The following is a 20255-nucleotide window of genomic DNA, read 5'->3' on the forward strand; positions in this document are numbered from 1 at the left end:
TATATGCACAGAATATTGAAACATGCATTAACCAGATCCACAAAACGCTTCACAATGCTTAAAGAGGTTACAACCTCCTGTTCCAACCAACATACTTTATCATGTCCTACAGCTTTGCCCGTTGGGTCATTTCTGCGATTCGTTGCGCAGCGAGTGATTGTTCAATCACCTTTGCAACTCCAATGCACTTCTCCTCTTGTAATTTTGGAGTTATGATCTGAACACCAACAGGGGCTCCGTGGACAAGGTCAATGTCATCTGTTCAAGTCAGCAAGTCTTTCTTTCACTCGCTTGGTGCAAAAACTAACATTGCTGATGATTGAACTCATCGCTCTTGTTCCTTGGTTGGTGTATCATCCATTCCTTATCCACACTAGGATCATCCTTGGTCCGATCTGCCTTGGTTACCGGGACGGCCAGAGCGGGGTAATCTAATAAATTCCAAATTGATGTATATCCCACGTATTGATGGCTCTTTATCCAGGTTTGGGGCTTGTATCCTACCCAAGGTGTGATTGGCATGATGAGGGCGTCAAGACTGGCAGATGTCCATCGTTGAAGGTATTGTCTTTCGTACGCGTATTTATCGGATATAAGCTGTGTTCATTAGATCTCCCTCATTAAACTGGGGCAAAGCGAACATACTTGATGCGTTTGTGATGTAGTCAGCTTGTTATGGGGTTTTCCTACAAGCATGCCCTCAATCAATGGCTCACCACTCAACTCACACAAGATGCGACACGCTTCGCCCCCATCGGAAAGGATAGCCTTCTCCCAGAGTTGGTATGCATGAGCATGACTCGAAGCATCCCATTCAAAAACTGGATATGTGTCAGCTTATATGTATTCATTTCTACAGTAAAGAATCGCCAAACCTTCGTGGCCGGCCTCTCTCAAAGCCTGTACGACCTCGTCTACCGCCCTTGCAACAGGCGGCTGCACTTTTACAACGCCGTCGTCGACAACATATCCAATTCTCAGCCGTTTTGTTGTCGTGCAGAGTTCCGTTCGCCATGGAATTGGTGTGACTTGGTGGTCAATCTCCCACGGCCTTGCCGCCGGTAAGGCTTCCATGTATTTTTCAACCGTTGACAAACTCATTGCCATTGGGCCTGCCACCGAACGAACGATATCTTGTCGGAGGCTAGTTGAACCAGTATAAGCAGAATTACGCCAGACACAAAAGGATCACGACTTACCCGCTCCGTTCATACGGCTGTCTGCCTGTACTAGGTGAAAGACCATACAATCCACATAGATTGGCTGGAATTCGGATTGATCCGCCCAGATCTGTGCCTATACCCAGAATACTACCTCGCGCACTCACAAGAGATCCTTCACCTCCTGAGCTGCCGCCGGAAATGAGGTTTCGGTTGAGCGCGGACACAGATTGGCCAAAGACGTGATTATAGGAGTCAGACATCTGCTCACATCAGTAAGCTGTGACCTTACGGGCGTAAAAAGCTGGGGAATAATATACCATCATGGATTGTGGAACATTGGTTTTGACATATAGAACCGCACCAAGCCGACGAAGTGTTGCCGCGGCGTTTCCGTCTCGGATCGCCGGCTTGTTCGTGAGGCCTACCCAGCCTATATCAAGATGTTAGCACGATTGGAGATCGGCCTGACAAGGAATTGACCAACCAATGCATGAATCTACTCCTTTTACATTGAAAAGATCTTTGATCGACACCGGTAGACCATGTAATGGCCCTATTATTTCCCCAGTTTGTTCGAGGTAGTCGTCCAGTTGCCTTGCTCGCTCAAATGCGTCCCCCAAAAAGATCTCAGTGCAACAATTCGTCAACTGGTGAGCCAGCATCGCTCGTTTCGCAAAGGCTTTGGTAACCTCTAGAGACGATAACTGGCCACTAGCCAATTTGTGTAGTAGAACACTGACATCAGACGTCTCCGTGATACTCAGTTCCCGCTCTGATAACAAGTTGCTTTTGCGAATGTACTCCAGCGCATCGGGAACCTCTTCAACCGGTGGGATGGAAGGCAGACGCCATTCCGCGGGAATCAGTGATGCCTGTAATGACTGTTTGATGCCCGCGCGTTCCTGATATGGGACTGGGTTTATTGTAGCTATCGTTGCAGTAGACATATTGGGTGGTGATAGATTTAAAAGCTGTACGCCCTAGACACGCAGAAGGGAGCCAGGGGTGCCATTAAATATATACCATGCGAGGCGAACAGATGAATTCATGGTGGGTCAAGAGATAGGAGGATTAATAATAAATAACGGCGATGATATCAACGCCAAAGGGACGGGCATCTTTGTTTATCATGAAGTTTAATCAAAACCGGCTCCAGTTCGGCATAGCTAGGAAGCAGGCGAGAAGGAAAGGACAAAACCTATCGCGAAATTGACGACCGGTCGACACGGAAGGAGCCAATCAGGTGACCGCATTCGACAGCAGCCAGCGAGGAAGGAGCGACTGTAGATTACCTTCCTGAGTTGGCAACCGAGGAAGGTGCGTGCCTCCCGTAACGATAGAGGGCGACCCCCAATAAGATCATCCTCCGTCGCCCGCTAAACCTTCACCTCGATCAATTCAGAAAGGAAATATGCGAACTACTCATGCATCGTCGTCCAGAGAGAGTCTAGTTGCTGAGTCGCTCGGCTTCTTGCCTCTACTAACTACGCTACTGCGCACTCCAATGGCCTGCGCTTACTCGCCGCATCCCTACAAGTAACGACACTCGCCGGAAATCAAAGTAATGTATTATCGTGCCTGCTAGCTAACGAACTATGGAAGTGCGGGTATCAAAGGTATGCGTGTGCCCTATATATGCCAAACTACTATCATCCAACTCGTATACTCATGAACTTCGCTCATGCCAGTCCCTCTGCTCGCCATTTCGCCTCACACTTGGCTTGTCCGTCTGGGTATCGTGGGAAATCGGAAGCACGGCAGTGGCGCCAATAAGCCCGTACAATCTCGCATTGTCGGGGATGTGTGGCGTGCATACCAGCTAGGTAGGCTGTCGCTGCCAGGTGAATATAGATCCCGGAGGTGGGCGGCATGATGGCAATCACTCTGCATGCTTGGTCAACTGCAGTCGACAGGGCTTTGCGTCGCGACAACGACCCAGCATCGCCGATCCGACTGATAATGGCGATAGCAGCTGTGCACCGCCATGCATTTTCGACAAGTGTCATGTCGCTGGATCCAGGTTCAGCTCTAAGCAAAAGCTGATCGAGAGCTTCAAAACTGAGATCTAGAGTGTTGATGTGATTCCCAGCCTTGGCTAGGGTCACAAACAGATGGAAAGTGTCAACCGGACATCCGACATTGGCGAAAAACTCTTCGCTCAAGGTTTCGCGATGCCAGTCGTCAAAAATCAACCCATTACTACCCCGAATGATGGCGCCCATCGTGTCGAACCACACCAGATGCGCAACGATCTCGTTTAATCCAGTGAGTTCATGCGACAGTCGATCGAGATCAGCCTTGTTACGGCAGTGAAAATCGAGCAATGACCGCGCCCCGTTCAAATGGCATTGCCATTCTCCAAACGAGCCGTCGCACACTTCGAAAAATGCGAATGTCGCTATACCAAACAGCGCAATGGGATGAGCCTTATCAATGGCTTCCGTCAGCCTCATGAGCGCGTCGACATGATACTGGACTTCATCCACCGATTGCCTATCTGTTGAGACGTTCGATGCGGTTTGTCCTTTCATTCTAACCCGGATAAAGTCCCATATCCGTGATACCAATTCTATGGCTTCTGGTGCCAAAAATCCGCCACTTGCTTGCGTGTTGGCGTCTTTGATCTGCTCGTAAAATGCGGCCAGACGCTTGATGAAACTGTATTGATTCACAGTCGTGTATCGATCATGCATCTGCAAAGTTGCCGCGATCGGTGTGGGCGGTTTATTACTGTTCGGATTCGATTTGGAGCTATCTGATGGTGACTGCGATTCTTGCGACAACGCTGGCGTCGCGACCTTCTCACGAGGTCGCCTTTGCCCGAAATTGGTGTCTGTAGCCCAGACTMCCCTCTGAGGATMCCCGCCACACGGCAGCCCGGACTGCACACATGGTTGACACCGCGGACGATTTAAATCACATTTGATGCCTCGAGTTTTGCAGCTCTGGCAGTCCCTGTCCCTACGAATCCCCCGAGGTTTTCCCTTTCTCTTGCCGGCGATCTTGGCCCCCATCGTCTGGCGAACGACGGTGCAGCGAATAATGAGTGCATCAACAGGTGGCCTTTCTCAGAAACATAAGACGCATCCTAGATCTTCTCCGAGATCAGACGAGTTGAGAATAGCACCGTGTGAGAAGTCATTTCATGCCGTGTCTACTCGCCGATGCGCTATTTTCTGACTCGGAAAAAGAGAATAAGCGGGAAGGGAACGATATTGCAAAGAAAGAACGGTTTGTCGACTAGGAAGAATGTATTGAGCGACTGACTGGTCTGTCACTAACGCAACCAGGAAACAGCATGGGGGAGACAAAGGAAGGAATCGGGGAGACATGCAGACAAAGCAAGAGATCAGACAGCAAACAGCACGGCAGATAAGGACATTTGTTAGCCTTGGGCAAGGCGGGGCAGCCCGTGTAGGCGGCCCGGCGCAATACGTGGTTAAACCCGGTCGCAGCGCCAATCAGTGCTCGAATGGCTGCTGGACCCCTGTCTCTTAACGCTTTTCGCTAGACTCGTTCAGGCTCTTTTCGTCCGTGGCCCACATTTCTCCTCAAAGGCTAAGCTTATCTTTTCCGACTTCTCTGTGCGGCGTGATTCGACTCTCACTTGGTTCGACTCTGCGGCAACTGCATATCAGTGTCAGACGACCGCTCTATATCCCTGACTACGCATGCATACTGGTCAGTATTGCAATTATCTATGTACGTTATTGACCGCGATATTTGTATTGTGCCGCGACTTCCAAGGTTACGAGCACAGAGCAAAAAAAATACAATCCGAACGAAAAAAGAAACGGTTGTCTTGATGGGATCGGTACAGGAACTCGTGAGCCGTTTTTCCATTCGTTGATGGCTCATTGCATCAAAGAACGGAAAGTTATAGGGACCGAGGACGGCAAAAAAGGGATTAATAAGTACAATGGTCGGTACTAACTTCACCATGGAGTACAATTTGACTGAAAATCCCGACACGATGCTTCCTCCCGGTACAGTGCATTTGGTCACTGAGCAATCAGACAAAATCATTCTCGTTCCCAAACCCTCAGCAGATCCCGACGACCCATTGAATTGGTCCAAGACACGAAAATGGTTGAACGTTACTTTGCTCTTGTTCTATGTATTCACTACGGGTATCGGCGGTACGTCAGTGTACTCGGTCTTCACTCCGATCTCGAAGGAAACGGGCATCAGTATAGCCCAGCTAAACAACGGTACCGGGTACCTGTTTCTTATGGCAGGATGGACCAATATCATTTGGCAACCACTTGCGCTGACTTTTGGCCGACGCCCTATTATTCTGTTGAGCTTGCTCTTTTGCGTTGCCATATCCGAGTGGACGGCGTGGATTGACCAATATCCAGCCTGGGCTGCGGCACGATGCTTATATGGCTTGGCCTGCGCTCCAGTCGAGGTACTGCCCCAGATTTGTATTCCAGATGTATTTTTCGCCCATGAACGAGGTGCTTTTATCGGATGGTACATGTTTGTACTCTGTGCCAGCAATTTTATCGCTCCTCTCATCGCAGGATTCATGAATGATACTTTTGGATGGCATTGGGTGCAGCATTGGGCTGCTCTGATCCTAGCGCTGAATTTTGTGCTTGCCTTTTTTCTGTACGAGGAATCCATGTATACGCGAACAAGCATCGAAGGCGAGAAATTGAATGGGCTTCCTGATAGGGATGACACGCGGACTTTTCAGCAGTCCGATGTGACTGCGGGCTACTACAAGAGAAAAACGTTCTTAGGGAAAATGAAGCTATGGTCATATAACGGAAACTCGTTCTCGCAGATTATTCGGATCGCGTATCGCCCTATCCTGATTTTCTTCCAATTCCCTAATATCATGTGGGCTGGCTTTATGTATGGATTTGCCTTGGCTTGGTATGCTTCACCACTTCTTAATGACTCAGTCGCAACGAAATAAATTGACATCCCTGACAGGTACAATGTGTACAATGCGACCACTTCATCTATCCTCTCCGCGGCACCCTATGATTTCTCTGCTGCTATTGTCGGTCTCTCATACGTTGCGCCGTTAATTGGCGCTACCGTTGCAGGCGTCGTCTCCGGCCCAGTTGCCGACTGGTTGACTTTGCGATTAGCTTCACGAAACGGAGGTCTCCGTGAACCCGAGCAACGTCTTTGGGGACTAGTGATCTACTGCATTCTGATGCCCGCAGGTCTCCTGATCTGGGGCCTGGGTGCATACCACCGGGTCCATTGGGCAGTCATCCTTCTTGGTGGTCTTTTATGTGGTTATTGCAATGTTTCCGGTGGTGCTTATGCACTTGCTTATGCCGTCGATTGTTTCAAGGAACTCTCTGGTGAAACGATTGTTTCGGTCATTCTCTGTCGAAACACACTTAGCTTTGCTTTCAACTATGCTATTACTCCCTGGATTGATGCACAAGGTCTTCAAAAGACATTTATCGCTGTTGCGATTTTGTCATGGGCGTTTGGTATGAGCTTTTTACTAATGGAGTGGAAAGGAAAGGCATCAAGGGTTATGTGTGCCGAAAGGTACTGGAGATATGTTGAAACACAGGTGGTGAGATTTACCTGATCTACATATACACGCCCACGAGCAACAAAGGGCCATCCAGCAATATTGATTTCGGAGCTATCTCGGAAGATAGGATCTCAGCAATACCTACTTAACTTATCTCTAGCCTTATGGAATAAATTTTCTAATCATAATATCATCACGATCGACGTCCACCTATCTCCTTGAAAATAGCCCCAGCCGCCTTGATCGACCTCACTACCTTAGCCTTCTGACCGTTCAGCTTTTTTTTGAGATCCCTCCATCTCTTCTTCCAACCCTGTTCCTGTTTGTTGACAGACACTCGTCCCCGCCCATCATTGGACTCACTCGAAGTCCAATCGAATCGACTCATGGGGGTTACCTCACTCTCCCTACCTTGAGATCTGTTGCTATTACTTGTCCCGATATCGAAGGGGACGTGATGCTCATAGAAATTGTCGCTGTAATAAGACATGTTTGTAATATTCATGGCGCCGTAGGATTCTTGTGCGCTGAGTGCTGTTGTTGGTCGTCGTGCTGGGTCTCGTGGTCCAGATGGGCGTCGTATCGGTCGTTGGAATCTGTCATCTTCTTGGCCCCGTCGTTGACTGTCTTGGGCTTGAGTCTCGCGGCGAGTTGGTCTTCGTGATAGTTCAGATACCGGTGGACGTGGTCCGAGAGGGCGTGATCTTGTGCGTTGAGGCTTGTTCTCTTCAGCCACAGATTCTGTATTGCTTATTCCTACCTGGCTACCTTCTACTTTTGGTACTTCAGCTCCAGCTGCTTCATAGCGAATTTTATCGGACGTCGTGTGGGCCACATTTGGGACATTCTCCAACTGAAGGTCTGCGGAGCTTTCTGGGACAGCTCTAACCTTTCCCTGTGTGTTTATTGGAAGCATTTTAAAGGAGAATCTGGATGAGAGAAGATTTGTGGAGTGAGAAATCGCTGTCTGGATGTAAAGCCAACATATTGAGGAGGATGGTACTGCTCATTTGAAACAAGGTATTTAACATAAAATTGATCTCCTTTATCTCATTGAAATGACAGCATGTCTTTTGTATGTAGGTAATTTTGTACAGGAACCTGCTGTGCATTGAACGACTGTGAAAGGCTCACTTCAATGTTAGATTAAAATAGACAATCCAGTGGTTTGCCAAATTAACACATCTTATATCTGGAGAATCATATTGTCTTAACTAACTTGAATCCCTTTGTTGTCTGGTCACTTCTAAGCCCACTAAAGCCACATGCTGGGATGGTATAGGTGATCAGCTGCTCACAATCTTGGAATCAATACATTAAGTCCCGAGGTTTTCTAGATCTCCTCTAAGTTTAGACAGATTTAAATCTCGGCATGTATATACTCCTTCCACCTCCCAAATCCCACCTTCCCATACCAATCCACCTTATCCGTCGAATCAACAAAAACAGCCTCAACACCTCTCTTCTTCATATCCTGTATAGCATGACACAACAAAGCCAGACCGACACCTCTGCTCCTGTGTAATTCATCTACACCCACACAACCTATGATCCCCGTTTTGAGAGATAGATTGCCACTTGCTAAGGGAGGGAAAGCCCAGTTATGAGCGACAAAGTCGTCGTCTGGAGAAAGCATAAGAGTCCATGCGATTTGCGTGCCAGTGTGTTTATCGAAGGCTGCCATTATACTTGATGGGTGTTTGGAGGGATGCAGGGAGATATAAGTTTCGACCCAGCCCTGTTTTTATTTGTGTCAGTCTACTTTGTTTTTCAGATACATGGCATGACATCGACATACCGTGTAATGAGCAAAATTACGTTTCTGTCCAAGAAGACAATCCTCAAACTCCTCAGGAGCCTCTATCACCTTGTATGTCACACCAGCAGCAAGGGCTTTGTCGATATACTGCTGTGGGGGGACAAAATCCCTGATATCCTGATAAAGATCTGCATCCCCGCCCCGACGCAATCGAAATCCACGATGCACAAAGAACTGCTCAACTTCCGGCGCCAAATCAGCTGGCAAACCAGGCCAGAAACGAGGAAAATAACTCCTCAACGAAGCATTCTTGCATCCGTGATTTTCGTATAGATATTCCCTCGTTGCGGATAGGAGTTTGGTGCCAATGCCTTTGTGTTGTTCTGTGGGATGGACTGCAATGACGGCGATTTCGGCGGAGGTTTGACCCTGGTTTTGGGAGGTATAAGATAGACAGAATCCAATGATTGTGGCGGTTTGTGTGTCTTGAGCAATGAAATGGTGTGCGTGAGATTGGTCGATTACTGTGCGTAAATTATCGGCTGGTAGTGGATAGTTAGGGAGTGCCGCGTCCCAAACTTTCAGTATGCCATCAATCATTGGGCCTTTTTGAGATTCACATAAAGGTAGGGTTTTGAAACTGGGATCTCGTTGCTTGTTTGAGGTTGAGCTCACTGGTAACATCCCCTTTGCAGGTACTCTGCCAAAGATCACCTCAATGGCAGATTTGAATGCCTCCACAGTTGCTTCATACGTAGTAACATATGTCTGTACCGATTTCTCATCATCAAGGAAATCATAAGGGCTACAAGTAGCAATCACAATCACATCCTTGCGGCGTTTGGCGACTTCCAGAGCAAAGCTTCTCTGTCCCTCTGCCTCTTTTGCATTTCTGGTCACCAGAATGACAATAGCATCATCATTTTCGATCATCCTCCAGTGCTCCTCCAAGAGCTCTCCTCCATCTGGGTAATCGACTTGTGTTACAGATGAAGTCATGTCTCCTATATCTTGTCGGAGTACTTCGATGTAGGTTTTGTGCTCAGGACCACCATCGTCGACTGCACCCCCGGCTGGAATCTTTCCTCCCGGTGTGAGCAACAATACATCCGAGACGGGTTTCGTTATTGGCAAGACTCCCAGGTTGTTTCTGACCACGGTTGTCGATTGCGAGTATACCCTTTCTGCAATCTGCTGGTGTCTTTGATTCATTGCCTGTAACTCATCTAGTGATGACATATCTGCAGAGCGCAACGCGTGTTTCCAACTCAGGGATTTTCCTTTTAAAGATGTGATACGGCGCAAGGATTCATTGATACGTGACTCTGGCAATTTTCCTGATTGTACCGCTTCAACGACTCGCTCAATGGACTTCACTTGCACATTATATGTATGGCAAATCATCACACTATCACTCCCCGCTTTCAGAGACATCAAAGCTCCTTCAACGGTCCCATAAGTTCCACGAATACCATCCATTTCTAGACAGTCGGTTATAATGACACCATCATACTTCATATCATCTCGCAAAATGCCCAACGCCTCCGAGGAAAGAGTTGCCGGTAGACCCTCTGACCCTGGCCCACTCGTTATCTTGGGTAGAGCGATATGGGCCGTCATGACAACTTCAATACCCTCGGCCGCCGCTCTTCTGAACGGGATCAACTCACATCTCTCAAGTTCACTTCGAGACTTTGTGATAACAGGAAGTCCATGATGTGAATCAACAGCTGTATCTCCGTGGCCCGGAAAATGCTTCACCGTAGGCACAACGCCACTCTCTCGAAGACCACGTGCAGTCGCACTTGCGATTCTAGCGACAAAGTTGGGGTCCTCCCCGGGACTTCGAACACCAATCACGGGATTCCGAGGCTCTGAATTGACATCGCAGTCTGGCGCGTAGTTCATGTTTATTCCGAAGAAGTTGAGCATTTCCCCAGTGCATTTTCCGACGTCGTATGCATTTGCAGTTGATTGGGTAGCGCCGAGTGTCATTTGTCCTGGTTGTTGGGCAGCGATTGGGGGTGTGATTCTTGTTACTAGACCATTCTCTTGGTCAATGCCGATGAAGAGGGGATATTCGTGGCCTGCTTCTTTGGCTTCATGTTGCAGGGCAAGTGTCAGGGCCTAATTGAGATGTAAGTTTCAGTACTGTTTTCGAACTCCAGATTAATATTCGTAGAAGTTGCATTTGATTATCCTTGGAGGAGCGCAAAGGTGCTGTATACCTGAAGTTGGGCAGCATCCTTGATATTCCTTCTGAACAAGATGATAGCACCCAGCCCATAATCTCTTATCAGCGTTTTGATTTCGGTGCTTGGAGTATAACCATGAAAGCCGACTGCAAATAGCTATCAACATGTTAACATGAATCTCGAATAACATTGCGCGGGGTTCGCATGTATATTTTCTTCTGAACGAGTAAAAACGCACCTGTCCAACCTTTCTCCGCAATCTGAAGTCTTCAGATGATGACATCTTCAAGCAGAAAGAGTACCCGTGAACTCAATAATCGATAATTTTGCTTGTAACTGCACCACTTCGAGCTACGGTCATGGCAAGTGTAGATAGTCTTTGCATCGACCTAAGTGGAATCTGGCTTGGTCGCGATTTTAAATTTGATCGTAACAATTAAACGATACAAGTCCCCCACTAGTATGCATTAGTATGTTGTTGATGCTCAATGCTAGGTGATTCTGTCAAAGAGTGAAGTTGATGAGGGGATGAAGTGGGACATCTTCCAATGACGCTGATAGTAATTAGATGCCCGTGACATGGGGCTACAGCCCTAAGCCCTAGAATCTACAACTCGGGGGCTTTTATGGTAATCCTTTGTTTCCAATGCTACAATGCAAGCAAAAGGCTCCTAGACCTGCATATTATGTGAAATCTAGACGATGATACGAGCGATAGTATCGGACAGCCAATAAGTTATAAATTAAGATTTTGACTCGCAGCTGTGGAAGACCACATGTGTAGCCCAGAACATCTTCACAGTAACAGTACTGAATCATGCTAAAGCAGGCATCGCGATTTAACTGACACTAATTTAGATGATATAACGGAATCTCGGAACCTCATCGTTCTCCGGGCGCTCGATCGGATCCAATTCCTCTAAAGGACCATATAGACGATCCATTTTCTTGTTCTCCTGCCACAAACAGAAGCTCAGCACCAATGCTGTTACGCCAGACAACAATGCAAAAGCGCAGCAAATCCAAGATCCTTCACGGTACAGCGGTGATTGGTTCGAAGGGAAAACATTTGTTCCCAAAAGTGGACCGCACTGTCCTATTGTCATGATAATCCATAGTCCACCGGCCCTCTTCGAGCTTGTAGAATTCGTGTTTGCGTTCCAAATGAGAACGATAGACGTCGTGACGAAAATAAGGACTGCAAAGAACGTTCCAATATATCTTGACGTCACCGACGTCGTAGCACCGAGAAGAATAAACCCGACCGCGGAAAGAAAAGCGAAGCAAGCAGCAAACGGTCCACGGAGACGAACCCTATCGGAAAGGATGCTGATGGCGATGATGAGAAGAAAGCATAAGAAGTAGGGAGGGGCGAGCAGGCCGTTTGATTCAACAGTTGTAAAGGAACCCATTTCTGAGACAATTGTAGGGAGGAACAGAGGCAGAGAGGCAAAGCTGACGTTATTGCTGAAGTTCATTATTGCGAATAGATAATCTGGACGTTGTCGTTAGTACATGATTACAGGCATATTTTTGGAGAAGAGATATACTCTTGTAATCCTTGAATGCTTCTCCGACTTGGCTCAGCTGAAGTCCTTCATGTTCGTAGTCATCTGGCTGAGAAGTGGCAATCTGTCGCGCGACCTCCCTTTCCCTCTCGTTGAGAAATTTTGCTGTCGTTGGCGAGTCCGGCAGGAAGAAGTAGGTTGCAACAGCCAACAGCACAGTCGGAACACCTTCAATGATAAACAAAAACTTCCAAGAACTAATACTCGAATGAGCCTGCCCTAGTCCATAGGCCAGCAAGTTTCCATAAACATTTGCCAAGGCAGCTCCGGATAAGAAAATACCAAATCGTAACCCTAGCATTTCCCGAGGATAGAAGAATGAAAAGTAGAGAGGCACACCTGGACCGAACATTGTTTCAGCCCATCCCAGAAAGAATCGACAAGCCATCAGCCCACCCCAGCTCGTTACTGTGGCTTGTAGGGKACTAGCAAGACCCCAGAAGACAACAACCGCCGAGACCCATTGGTGAGGCTTGAAAATTTTCCAGCCTAGCGTAGAGAATTGGAAGATGATGTATGCAATGTAAAATATGGTCCCCAGCCATGAGTACTTGTTTCCGGAAATGTCGATATCCTTTGCGAGACCGATGGTCTTTGCATTACCTAGATTTGATCGCTGGTATGATTTAGCTCCGAAACTATCAATGCTTCTTTAGCTTGATGATAGAGATGGTAACTCACATCGAGAACAGAAAATGTGTAAAGCAAAAAGCAGAACGGAAGTAGATGAAGATCCAGTTTGCGCACAACTTTCTGCTTCTCTGCTTCCGTATATGGGTGCTGTATGCCATTCTCGACGTATTCAAGAGCATCGCCCTTCTCAAATTTTTCATCCATATTGACTTTCTATCTTCTACGTTTGCGTCTGCGTCTATGTATTGCGCATGGAGTTGTTGCAGAGTTCGACATCCATCATCAGATTCGAAGCACCGGAGAGATGATTTAAGGAGACGTCACTGGGACTTGGCCCTTGCACGAAGAACTAAAATTTGAACATACGCGTTTCTCCACAGTAAGTGGATAGCGATGGGGGGCCACGGGACGTTGGACGCTTTCGGCATCATGCCGGAAACTGATATCCCCACGGGGTCTTTAATTTTTGGTGGAGATATTTCTGAAGAACTCCACTTACGTAGACTGTTACGGATTGGGCTTGTCAGTGCATCTGACTTGCATGAAGGCTACCTTGCGAAAGTGTGAAGAAAGCTTTCCAGTGAGCTTCAAAGATATCAGTTAGACGGGAACGAAATTCCGTATTCGGTTAATACTACCCGGAGGCCATTAAGATCTTCAAATATCATATTATTTAGCTAAAAGAGTATGCAATTTCGAATTTACAGAGTATTTCAGCAGACCTTAGATTGTAGGAGAATTTGAGGTCCGTTAATGATTAATACCAGTGCCAAATGTCACCGGGTGAGCAGCCATATGAGCAGTTTCTATTTATACCAAGGTAAGGACCACGATATACCCTTGTGAAAGTATTACCACGCTTGTCATGGAGATCTAACGTCGATAATACGTACTGCTAAGTTGAAACTAAAGTTGAATTATAGATTCACACAAGTGGAAAATTACTCGGGAAAAAATTGCTTTGAGTGTAAGGGACTCAAAATCTTCCAAGGTTGGTGGTATCTGAATAAAAAAAGAAAAGTCGGTAACAGGTAGTAGGCTCCAGATAGAGAAACGATGTCGAACAAAAGTTGCGAACGAGTCCGACAAGTGTTGGACGTCCTTCGTCTATAATGTACCTCAAATGCCATTAGCGCTTATCTCCACAGCTTCTAGATTGGGTCGTTTTCAACATATGATCTCATTCGATGATATACAAACACGTCCTCGAAGACGAAGTGTGTTTCGTTCTGATCCTCACCACCGCCACCAGGGAATATAAAACGCCTTAGGAGTGGGAAACAACGCCAGTCTGTTGCCATTATTGTCTCTAGCTCGAATCCCTTCTATAATATAACCCCTTTTCAATTCCCATGTAATATTCGCCAAAGATTTGTCATCCATCTTATGACACAGGCTCAGATAATTCAGTAATTTGACATCAGAATCAGAGGTCACTGTAGTACATCCATCCATCACGCAAAACCAAGGATTCCGGGTTTGATTCAGAGACACTGCCTTTCACTTTATCAGCCCGTTTTTCTAGAGAGCCTTTTTTAAGGATAGCTTCGCAAGAGACTGGAATTTCCGCCTGCTCTGTTCATCCATGTCGCTGACCCAGGCTGGTGCATTCAAATCTTCCCTTTCGTTCTTTGTGCGTTTTCACTTCCTATCCTGTCCAGTGTCATATATGGAGTGCCATTCCAAGAGATAATCATCATGGCATAATTCGTGCCAGGGATGCAAACGTTTCAGCACAAAAGTGCGATAATCAGTTGTGTCGCCCAAAGATAGATCTGGTCAAGAAGAGCAAGTAGCTGGCATGCCTTTTATTTGTTGGTGACTGGGTCACTCCATAATTTCTGGAATACCTATAAGAATTGTCAGCTTTCCTTGATGAAATCACGATATAATTGATAGGACAGCGGGGCCATTTACATAAACGATTTCGCTCATCCCAGGCACACCGGCATGCTCCATTGCGAGACGTGGACGCCTACATCCACGAGGAGATGCCAGCTTCGAATGCGGGCGTGAACCACTGCCAGGACGTTGTCACTTTGTCCCGGGCACGCACTAGTAGGAGAATAGTATACCTTCTACATGGTGTTTGAAGTATTTAAATAATATCGCCAGGGGACCTAAGGATCAGACCATCACGAATGTTTGTCATGCTCTAGGCAGCAAATTCATGAATGAGATGCTTGTGATGCATTATAAAAAGCACACAGAGAGTCAAGCAAGGGGGATGCTGACCAGACAGACGAATATTAACTTCGACAGATTTGCAACGAAATGTACTTTTAAGTATATTTCTGGTGCATGCCGCCTGGAGATGGTATGGATAGCGTGATAAGGGGGAGTCGAGTATCTCTTATGATATGAGACGGATGAGATTATATTCGACCATTTCTGGATTAAATCTTTGGCGCAAACAACTTTCACATTCGACTCAATGTAACTTGGTATGTGCCTAGACATATAAGTGAGGGGGGTTTCTTTATCAAAATAGTTTCTCGCAATAAATTATTTATCCTTCAAACATATTGGAGAGCTCCTACTGTCAGCTAGCTTTGGTTGTAGTTACAAAAATTCCTTCTCATCAGAACCCAATGGCTTCGGCATCATGTCCCATCCCACCTGGACACCCTCGATAGAAGCTGAATGTCGCACTGCGGTCATTTTACCGAAACCCGTTTCTCTCGTCTCGAGAAACTCTGACGACACATCCTCTGTGCATGTGTAGTCCTTGGTATCAAACCCATTACGCCCCTCATATTGTCCCAATGACCGAAGATATTTCATAGCCCCGGCAAGCGAGACATTGACTTCCCAAGAGCCACCTTCTGTCGCTTGTTTGTACAGTGCTGCCATAATACCAGCAGCAAGGAAATATCCCGCCGCGTGATCTAATGCCTGACAACATAATGGTCGCGCAGCTTCACCAGCACCATAATGTTCCGCTTCCGAAACGTTCATACCCGAACAAGTTTGGACAATAGAGTCAAAACCTCGCTTATTCTTCCAGGGTCCATCGGGTCCATACGCAGACAGATTAGCACAGATGATGTTCCGATCTTTAAAAGTATCCACGAGCGCCTCCGATGTTAATCCCTTTGCTGCAAGACTCCCCGGTCTGTACCCCTGCGTGAAGACATGAGCCTTGTCAAGAAGCCCATGGAAGTCAAGGCTATCTTTTTCATCGTTTAGGTCTAGTTGAATTGTTCTCTTTCCCCGACCAAAGTCTCGATCTACAGCTGGGATATCCGGCAGATTTGGGCTCGTCACCCAGAGTACATCTGCACCATGAGCAGCCAGAACTCTTCCTGATAATGGAGCCGCAATCACTCTTGATAATTCCAGCACCCGCAAACCACGAAGGCACTTGTCAGGGTTCGCATCCAACATCTCCTTAGGCAGCCCCACAGGTCCATCGCACAATTTGCGAAGCTGAATGGGAAAATCAGTGATTGCGCGTGCTTGTGGCAGTAAATCCCATTCCGAATAACTTCGTAACGCAGCGATGACACTCTTAGAATCAGAGGCTGCCGACTCAAGGTCAATGGCGCGCCATGGCGCAATTGCTGCAGCGACTTCTTTCCGATCAGCGTCGGGGGAGCAGCCCAGAAGTTCTATGGCCGTTTCTCGATGATTGGGAAAATTGTCATGCACTCGCACATATCCGTCAATAGTCTTGTGTAAACCTCCAATAGGACCCCAAGGGTCAGGCATAGATGCGCTTGCTAGTTTATACAGTCTTTCTGATTTGAATTCAATGGCCGCATGTAGCAGCGGAATTGTTACTTTGGGAGTCGGAGCTTTTTTCCTATGTCCATATATCAATGCAGCCAGCAGAGCCGACAGACTAATTGAAGCTTGAGCAATATGTCCAATTTTAAAGGATGAAGGCAAGCCCAATCCTTCTCCTGTCATTTGCAAAGATTTCAGAGAATCTGCGGGCAAGTCAAGCTCCTTCCAGATATACGCCACGCTATCTCTAGCTGAGAAGTGCGATCTGTCCTGGAAATGAGTTTTGGATTTTGGTGAGATTGTGGTACTATTTTCAGACTTCGGCACCTTGATTGTAAGTAATGGTGCGTGCTGCTGTGTCCCCAGAGTATCACGCTCGCCCACAGTACCTTGTTCCCACGGTCGGCGAATGGTGCATTTCCAAGCTAGAGCTGGCTCAAAGAACATGTTGGTGATGATGTCTTCCGGTTTCAGATGGTACAGAGTCTGAATGCGCTCATTTGTTAGGATGTTGGCTTTCTTGACACGTTCATATGCGCCCTTATTATCAAACATGATATCAAGAGTCAACTCAAACGGTCCGGAGTTCTTTGAACGAACAATCTTTGCAATATCCAGCATTTGACATTCGCCTTCAGGAATTTCCTTGAATCTCAAGGGCTCCAATGTCTCGGAAGTCAGTTGTTCTCGCTGTGCTGTAGTGAGTCCGGGGATAGATTTTTCCTCTGGCGGGTAATTATCAATTGTGACCGATTTAATAGGGAATAATATTTCTTCTTCACCCTTATTGAGATCTACAAGGTGATATACATTGAATCGAAAAACCGGACCTGCAGCGGTTTCATGCGGTGATAATGGCGAGGCGAAGTTTCCGGTGGTCGCGACCTGATTTTTGTATGGCATATGGAGAATCGATGCACGAGCATTGTTTGCAATAGTATATGACATCTCTTGTGAAGGCGCAACTACCTCCCCCATTATACCCAGCTCATGCGCAAATTTAGGATCAGGCTCGAGAGGACCCATAACACCATTGCGACCATAGAAGTGAAATATCAGTCGGCATTCCGGAGACTGATCCAACTGTGGAAACAGGTTTTGAGTATATGCCCTAACATCTGCCAGAAACTCGTCAATCTGACTTATGAGAATTGGATCTCGAATACCGCCGACAAATATCGTGCGATATCCCAGCTTCTCGACACCTTCCAGCTTGATTTGATAGACGTTGGTAGGCTCAAATCTGGCTCCACGGACACGGATGGTCTTCTCGGTTATTTGCTCGTAAGAAGCATCATCCAGTATCAAAACACCTCCAGGACCCGGCAAACGATCAGGCCTCGTCTTTTCGTAAAGAGTATGTGCAGCTACCGATGTTGGTGTACAACGCTCCTTTGGCGAGAGTGGTGTCAAATCAAAGGAGTCTTTTCGCATCGTGGCAATCATTGATCTTCCTTTGGGCACTGCACATATGCCTCCACATTCCATGATCTTACCCATATGCCATGCTGTTCCCGGCTTTACACCATGAAACATAGAAAACGCAGCAAATGGAGCTGGATCATATGAGCGACCCCCGAGAATGATATCTGGGTCCATTTCGAGAGCTTTGAGATATCTAGGAGCTATTAGTTGTGCCTAATCCAGTTCAAAAAAGGGATAGATACTCACGGCTCTGCTCCCATTTGCCCTACAATATCAATTGCCCTTTCTACGCTATCGATAGTCAACTCCTCGACCGGACCGCATGGCCCAACTCTGGAGTTGACAATTCGATCTTTCACGAGACTCTTATCGAATCCGGCTGAGATTGTAGCCACCTTGAACGAAAATCCATGTTTCTGAGAGATCTCTTGCACAATCTCCAGCATCTCCTGAACATGCTTATCGCTTCCATCGCCACCTACAGAACCAATCAGAACCTTGATTTTGTAATGAAAGCAGGCCTGAAGCATAGGCGTAAGATCTCGAATATATGAGTCTCGGCCGCATGTCATTTTGTTCAGGCCTAATTTATAGGGACCTCCATCTGTCGAACCACTGTCGACGATGATCGCCTTTGGCGAGAATTTCTCGATTCCATACCAGAAGTGCTCCAGCTTGTACCCATAACCCAGCATGGGGTTGGTGGTCAAAATGCTGAAATCCGACGACATCTTTATCAAACGCTTCATAACACTTAAGAAAATAGTTAATATTCTAATCAATTTTTGTTCGAACAAGACGATATTCAGTAATCATGTTTTGATGCTTAGCCAAGGTTATTCTCGGAGATGCGGAAAAACGTACACGAAGGAACCCTTCTACGATTAGCTCGGTATGATGCCGAGAGGACTGCCTAGGTAGAGCCCCGCCAAGCATTAGATCGCAGAACGCATGACTTCATTCGCCGATTTGCAGCTGTACATTTCAAAAGATTCAAGAAGCCTTTCTATCGCACCCATTCGATTCTAGATGGACTTCTCCCCGATCCGACCTTCCGTCGAATCATTTGGAGAGGTAGGTGCGTAGTGTCGGGATGAAGCGAATACCGAGCGCTTGGAAATTATGCAGAACAGATATCGATATTCTGTCCGATATTAATGCTAGGCATTCGACAGTTGCAGTATTTAGAGAGTGCGTTGGAGATAATGATCGACTCCATGATTAACTCAATGCGAGACTCCGGAATCCATTTTGCAAACTGCCATGTCTCTGTTCCAACTACTTTCTTCCTCCCTTCGATGGTTGTCTGGAAATGATAGTCCACGCAGGCTTAAGCCGACAATCAAACATCAGTCCCCAGAAAAGACGAATATGAGCATATCACGGCCGAACTTTGATGATCTACCCTTGAGACAAGGAGACCCAAAATGCTCTGCATGGAGACTATGGGGACATGACGATGAATTGGGAACATTAAATCTCATAACTGAGGATGTCAGAAGGGCTGCAGCAGCGGAAGTGAAGTTGGGCAGGGCGATTAATTTGAAGTAAAAACAATAACTACACAGATATTGGGACCATGACTAATTCACCCTAGCCTCCCATTAAACGTTCCTCTGAAACCAATGAATCCACGGAGAAAGCCTTGTTTGCATACATTGATTCCAAAAGGACATGCCAATGATGATGAAGTGAGCTTATCATCAAACCTGGATATTGGGTCGAAATCGCTAATAGGTCACAACGAAGCTCGATTTAAATACACAAAGCTCAAGTCATTGGGATGGGCTTCGGCACTACCCCTATTCCGACACAAAGCAATTCTACAATGGGGTAACGCAAGACGATATATCTGGTATCAATAAGTCCGATAGAATTGGGATTCAGAGTAGGTCAACCGCGACGTAATCTACAAACCTGACTGACTGTTTCAGACATTGCAACACATCCAATCGTCACACGAGGCGTTTTACTCGATTGGTACTCGTATGCCATAAAAAACAATATACCACATACCCCTTTCTCAAATCAGCACATTCCTCTCAATCAACTTCTAGAAGTTGCCCAAGAAAAAGGCATAACTTTCCGACAAGGCGATCTTCTCCTAATCAGAACCGGCTGGACGGATGCGTATTACAGACTTTCGGAAGAGGAGAAAGAGGAATTAGGTGGTCGAGACGATCGAGCATCTATTGGAGTGGAGGCTACTAAAGAATCTATTCAATGGCATTGGGAGCAACAATTTGCTGCTGTGGCGAGTGATACAGTTGC

General features: G+C 46.7%; 6 protein-coding genes across 6 annotated transcripts; 1 reads left to right on the plus strand and 5 right to left on the minus strand.

Moving 5' to 3' along the window:
- Positions 1-106: 106 nt before the first annotated feature.
- BHQ10_001120 (uncharacterized protein) lies at positions 107-2110 on the minus strand (the record flags this gene model as incomplete). The annotated part of the gene is made up of 7 exons (XM_040873122.1): positions 107-258; positions 309-597; positions 646-821; positions 876-1144; positions 1200-1423; positions 1481-1593; positions 1648-2110. 7 exons carry the CDS (start codon positions 2108-2110, stop codon positions 107-109), a joined length of 1686 nt encoding a protein of 561 aa, XP_040729625.1.
- Positions 2111-2842: 732 nt separating this feature from the next.
- BHQ10_001121 (uncharacterized protein) lies at positions 2843-3856 on the minus strand (the record flags this gene model as incomplete). Its single annotated transcript, XM_040873123.1, has 1 exon — positions 2843-3856. One exon carries the CDS (start codon positions 3854-3856, stop codon positions 2843-2845), a length of 1014 nt encoding a protein of 337 aa, XP_040729626.1.
- Positions 3857-5103: 1247 nt separating this feature from the next.
- On the plus strand, positions 5104-6824 carry BHQ10_001122 (uncharacterized protein; the record flags this gene model as incomplete). Its single annotated transcript, XM_040873124.1, has 3 exons — positions 5104-6047; positions 6108-6625; positions 6712-6824. 3 exons carry the CDS (start codon positions 5104-5106, stop codon positions 6822-6824), a joined length of 1575 nt encoding a protein of 524 aa, XP_040729627.1.
- Positions 6825-7176: 352 nt separating this feature from the next.
- Positions 7177-10912, minus strand: BHQ10_001123 (uncharacterized protein; the record flags this gene model as incomplete). Its single annotated transcript, XM_040873125.1, has 5 exons — positions 7177-7393; positions 8091-8413; positions 8474-10561; positions 10663-10785; positions 10868-10912. 5 exons carry the CDS (start codon positions 10910-10912, stop codon positions 7177-7179), a joined length of 2796 nt encoding a protein of 931 aa, XP_040729628.1.
- A 571-nt stretch (positions 10913-11483) lies between these two features.
- On the minus strand, positions 11484-13034 carry BHQ10_001124 (uncharacterized protein; the record flags this gene model as incomplete). The annotated part of the gene is made up of 3 exons (XM_040873126.1): positions 11484-12124; positions 12180-12813; positions 12879-13034. The coding sequence occupies 3 exons, from the start codon at positions 13032-13034 to the stop codon at positions 11484-11486; spliced, it is 1431 nt and encodes a 476-aa protein (XP_040729629.1).
- A 2358-nt stretch (positions 13035-15392) lies between these two features.
- BHQ10_001125 (uncharacterized protein) lies at positions 15393-18715 on the minus strand (the record flags this gene model as incomplete). Its single annotated transcript, XM_040873127.1, has 2 exons — positions 15393-18177; positions 18231-18715. The coding sequence occupies 2 exons, from the start codon at positions 18713-18715 to the stop codon at positions 15393-15395; spliced, it is 3270 nt and encodes a 1089-aa protein (XP_040729630.1).
- Between the last annotated feature and the right edge of the window lie 1540 nt (positions 18716-20255).

The sequence above is a fragment of the Talaromyces amestolkiae genome, assembly GCF_001896365.1.
Source record: "Talaromyces amestolkiae strain CIB chromosome Unknown scaffold1.1, whole genome shotgun sequence".
Classification (NCBI taxonomy): domain Eukaryota; kingdom Fungi; phylum Ascomycota; class Eurotiomycetes; order Eurotiales; family Trichocomaceae; genus Talaromyces; species Talaromyces amestolkiae.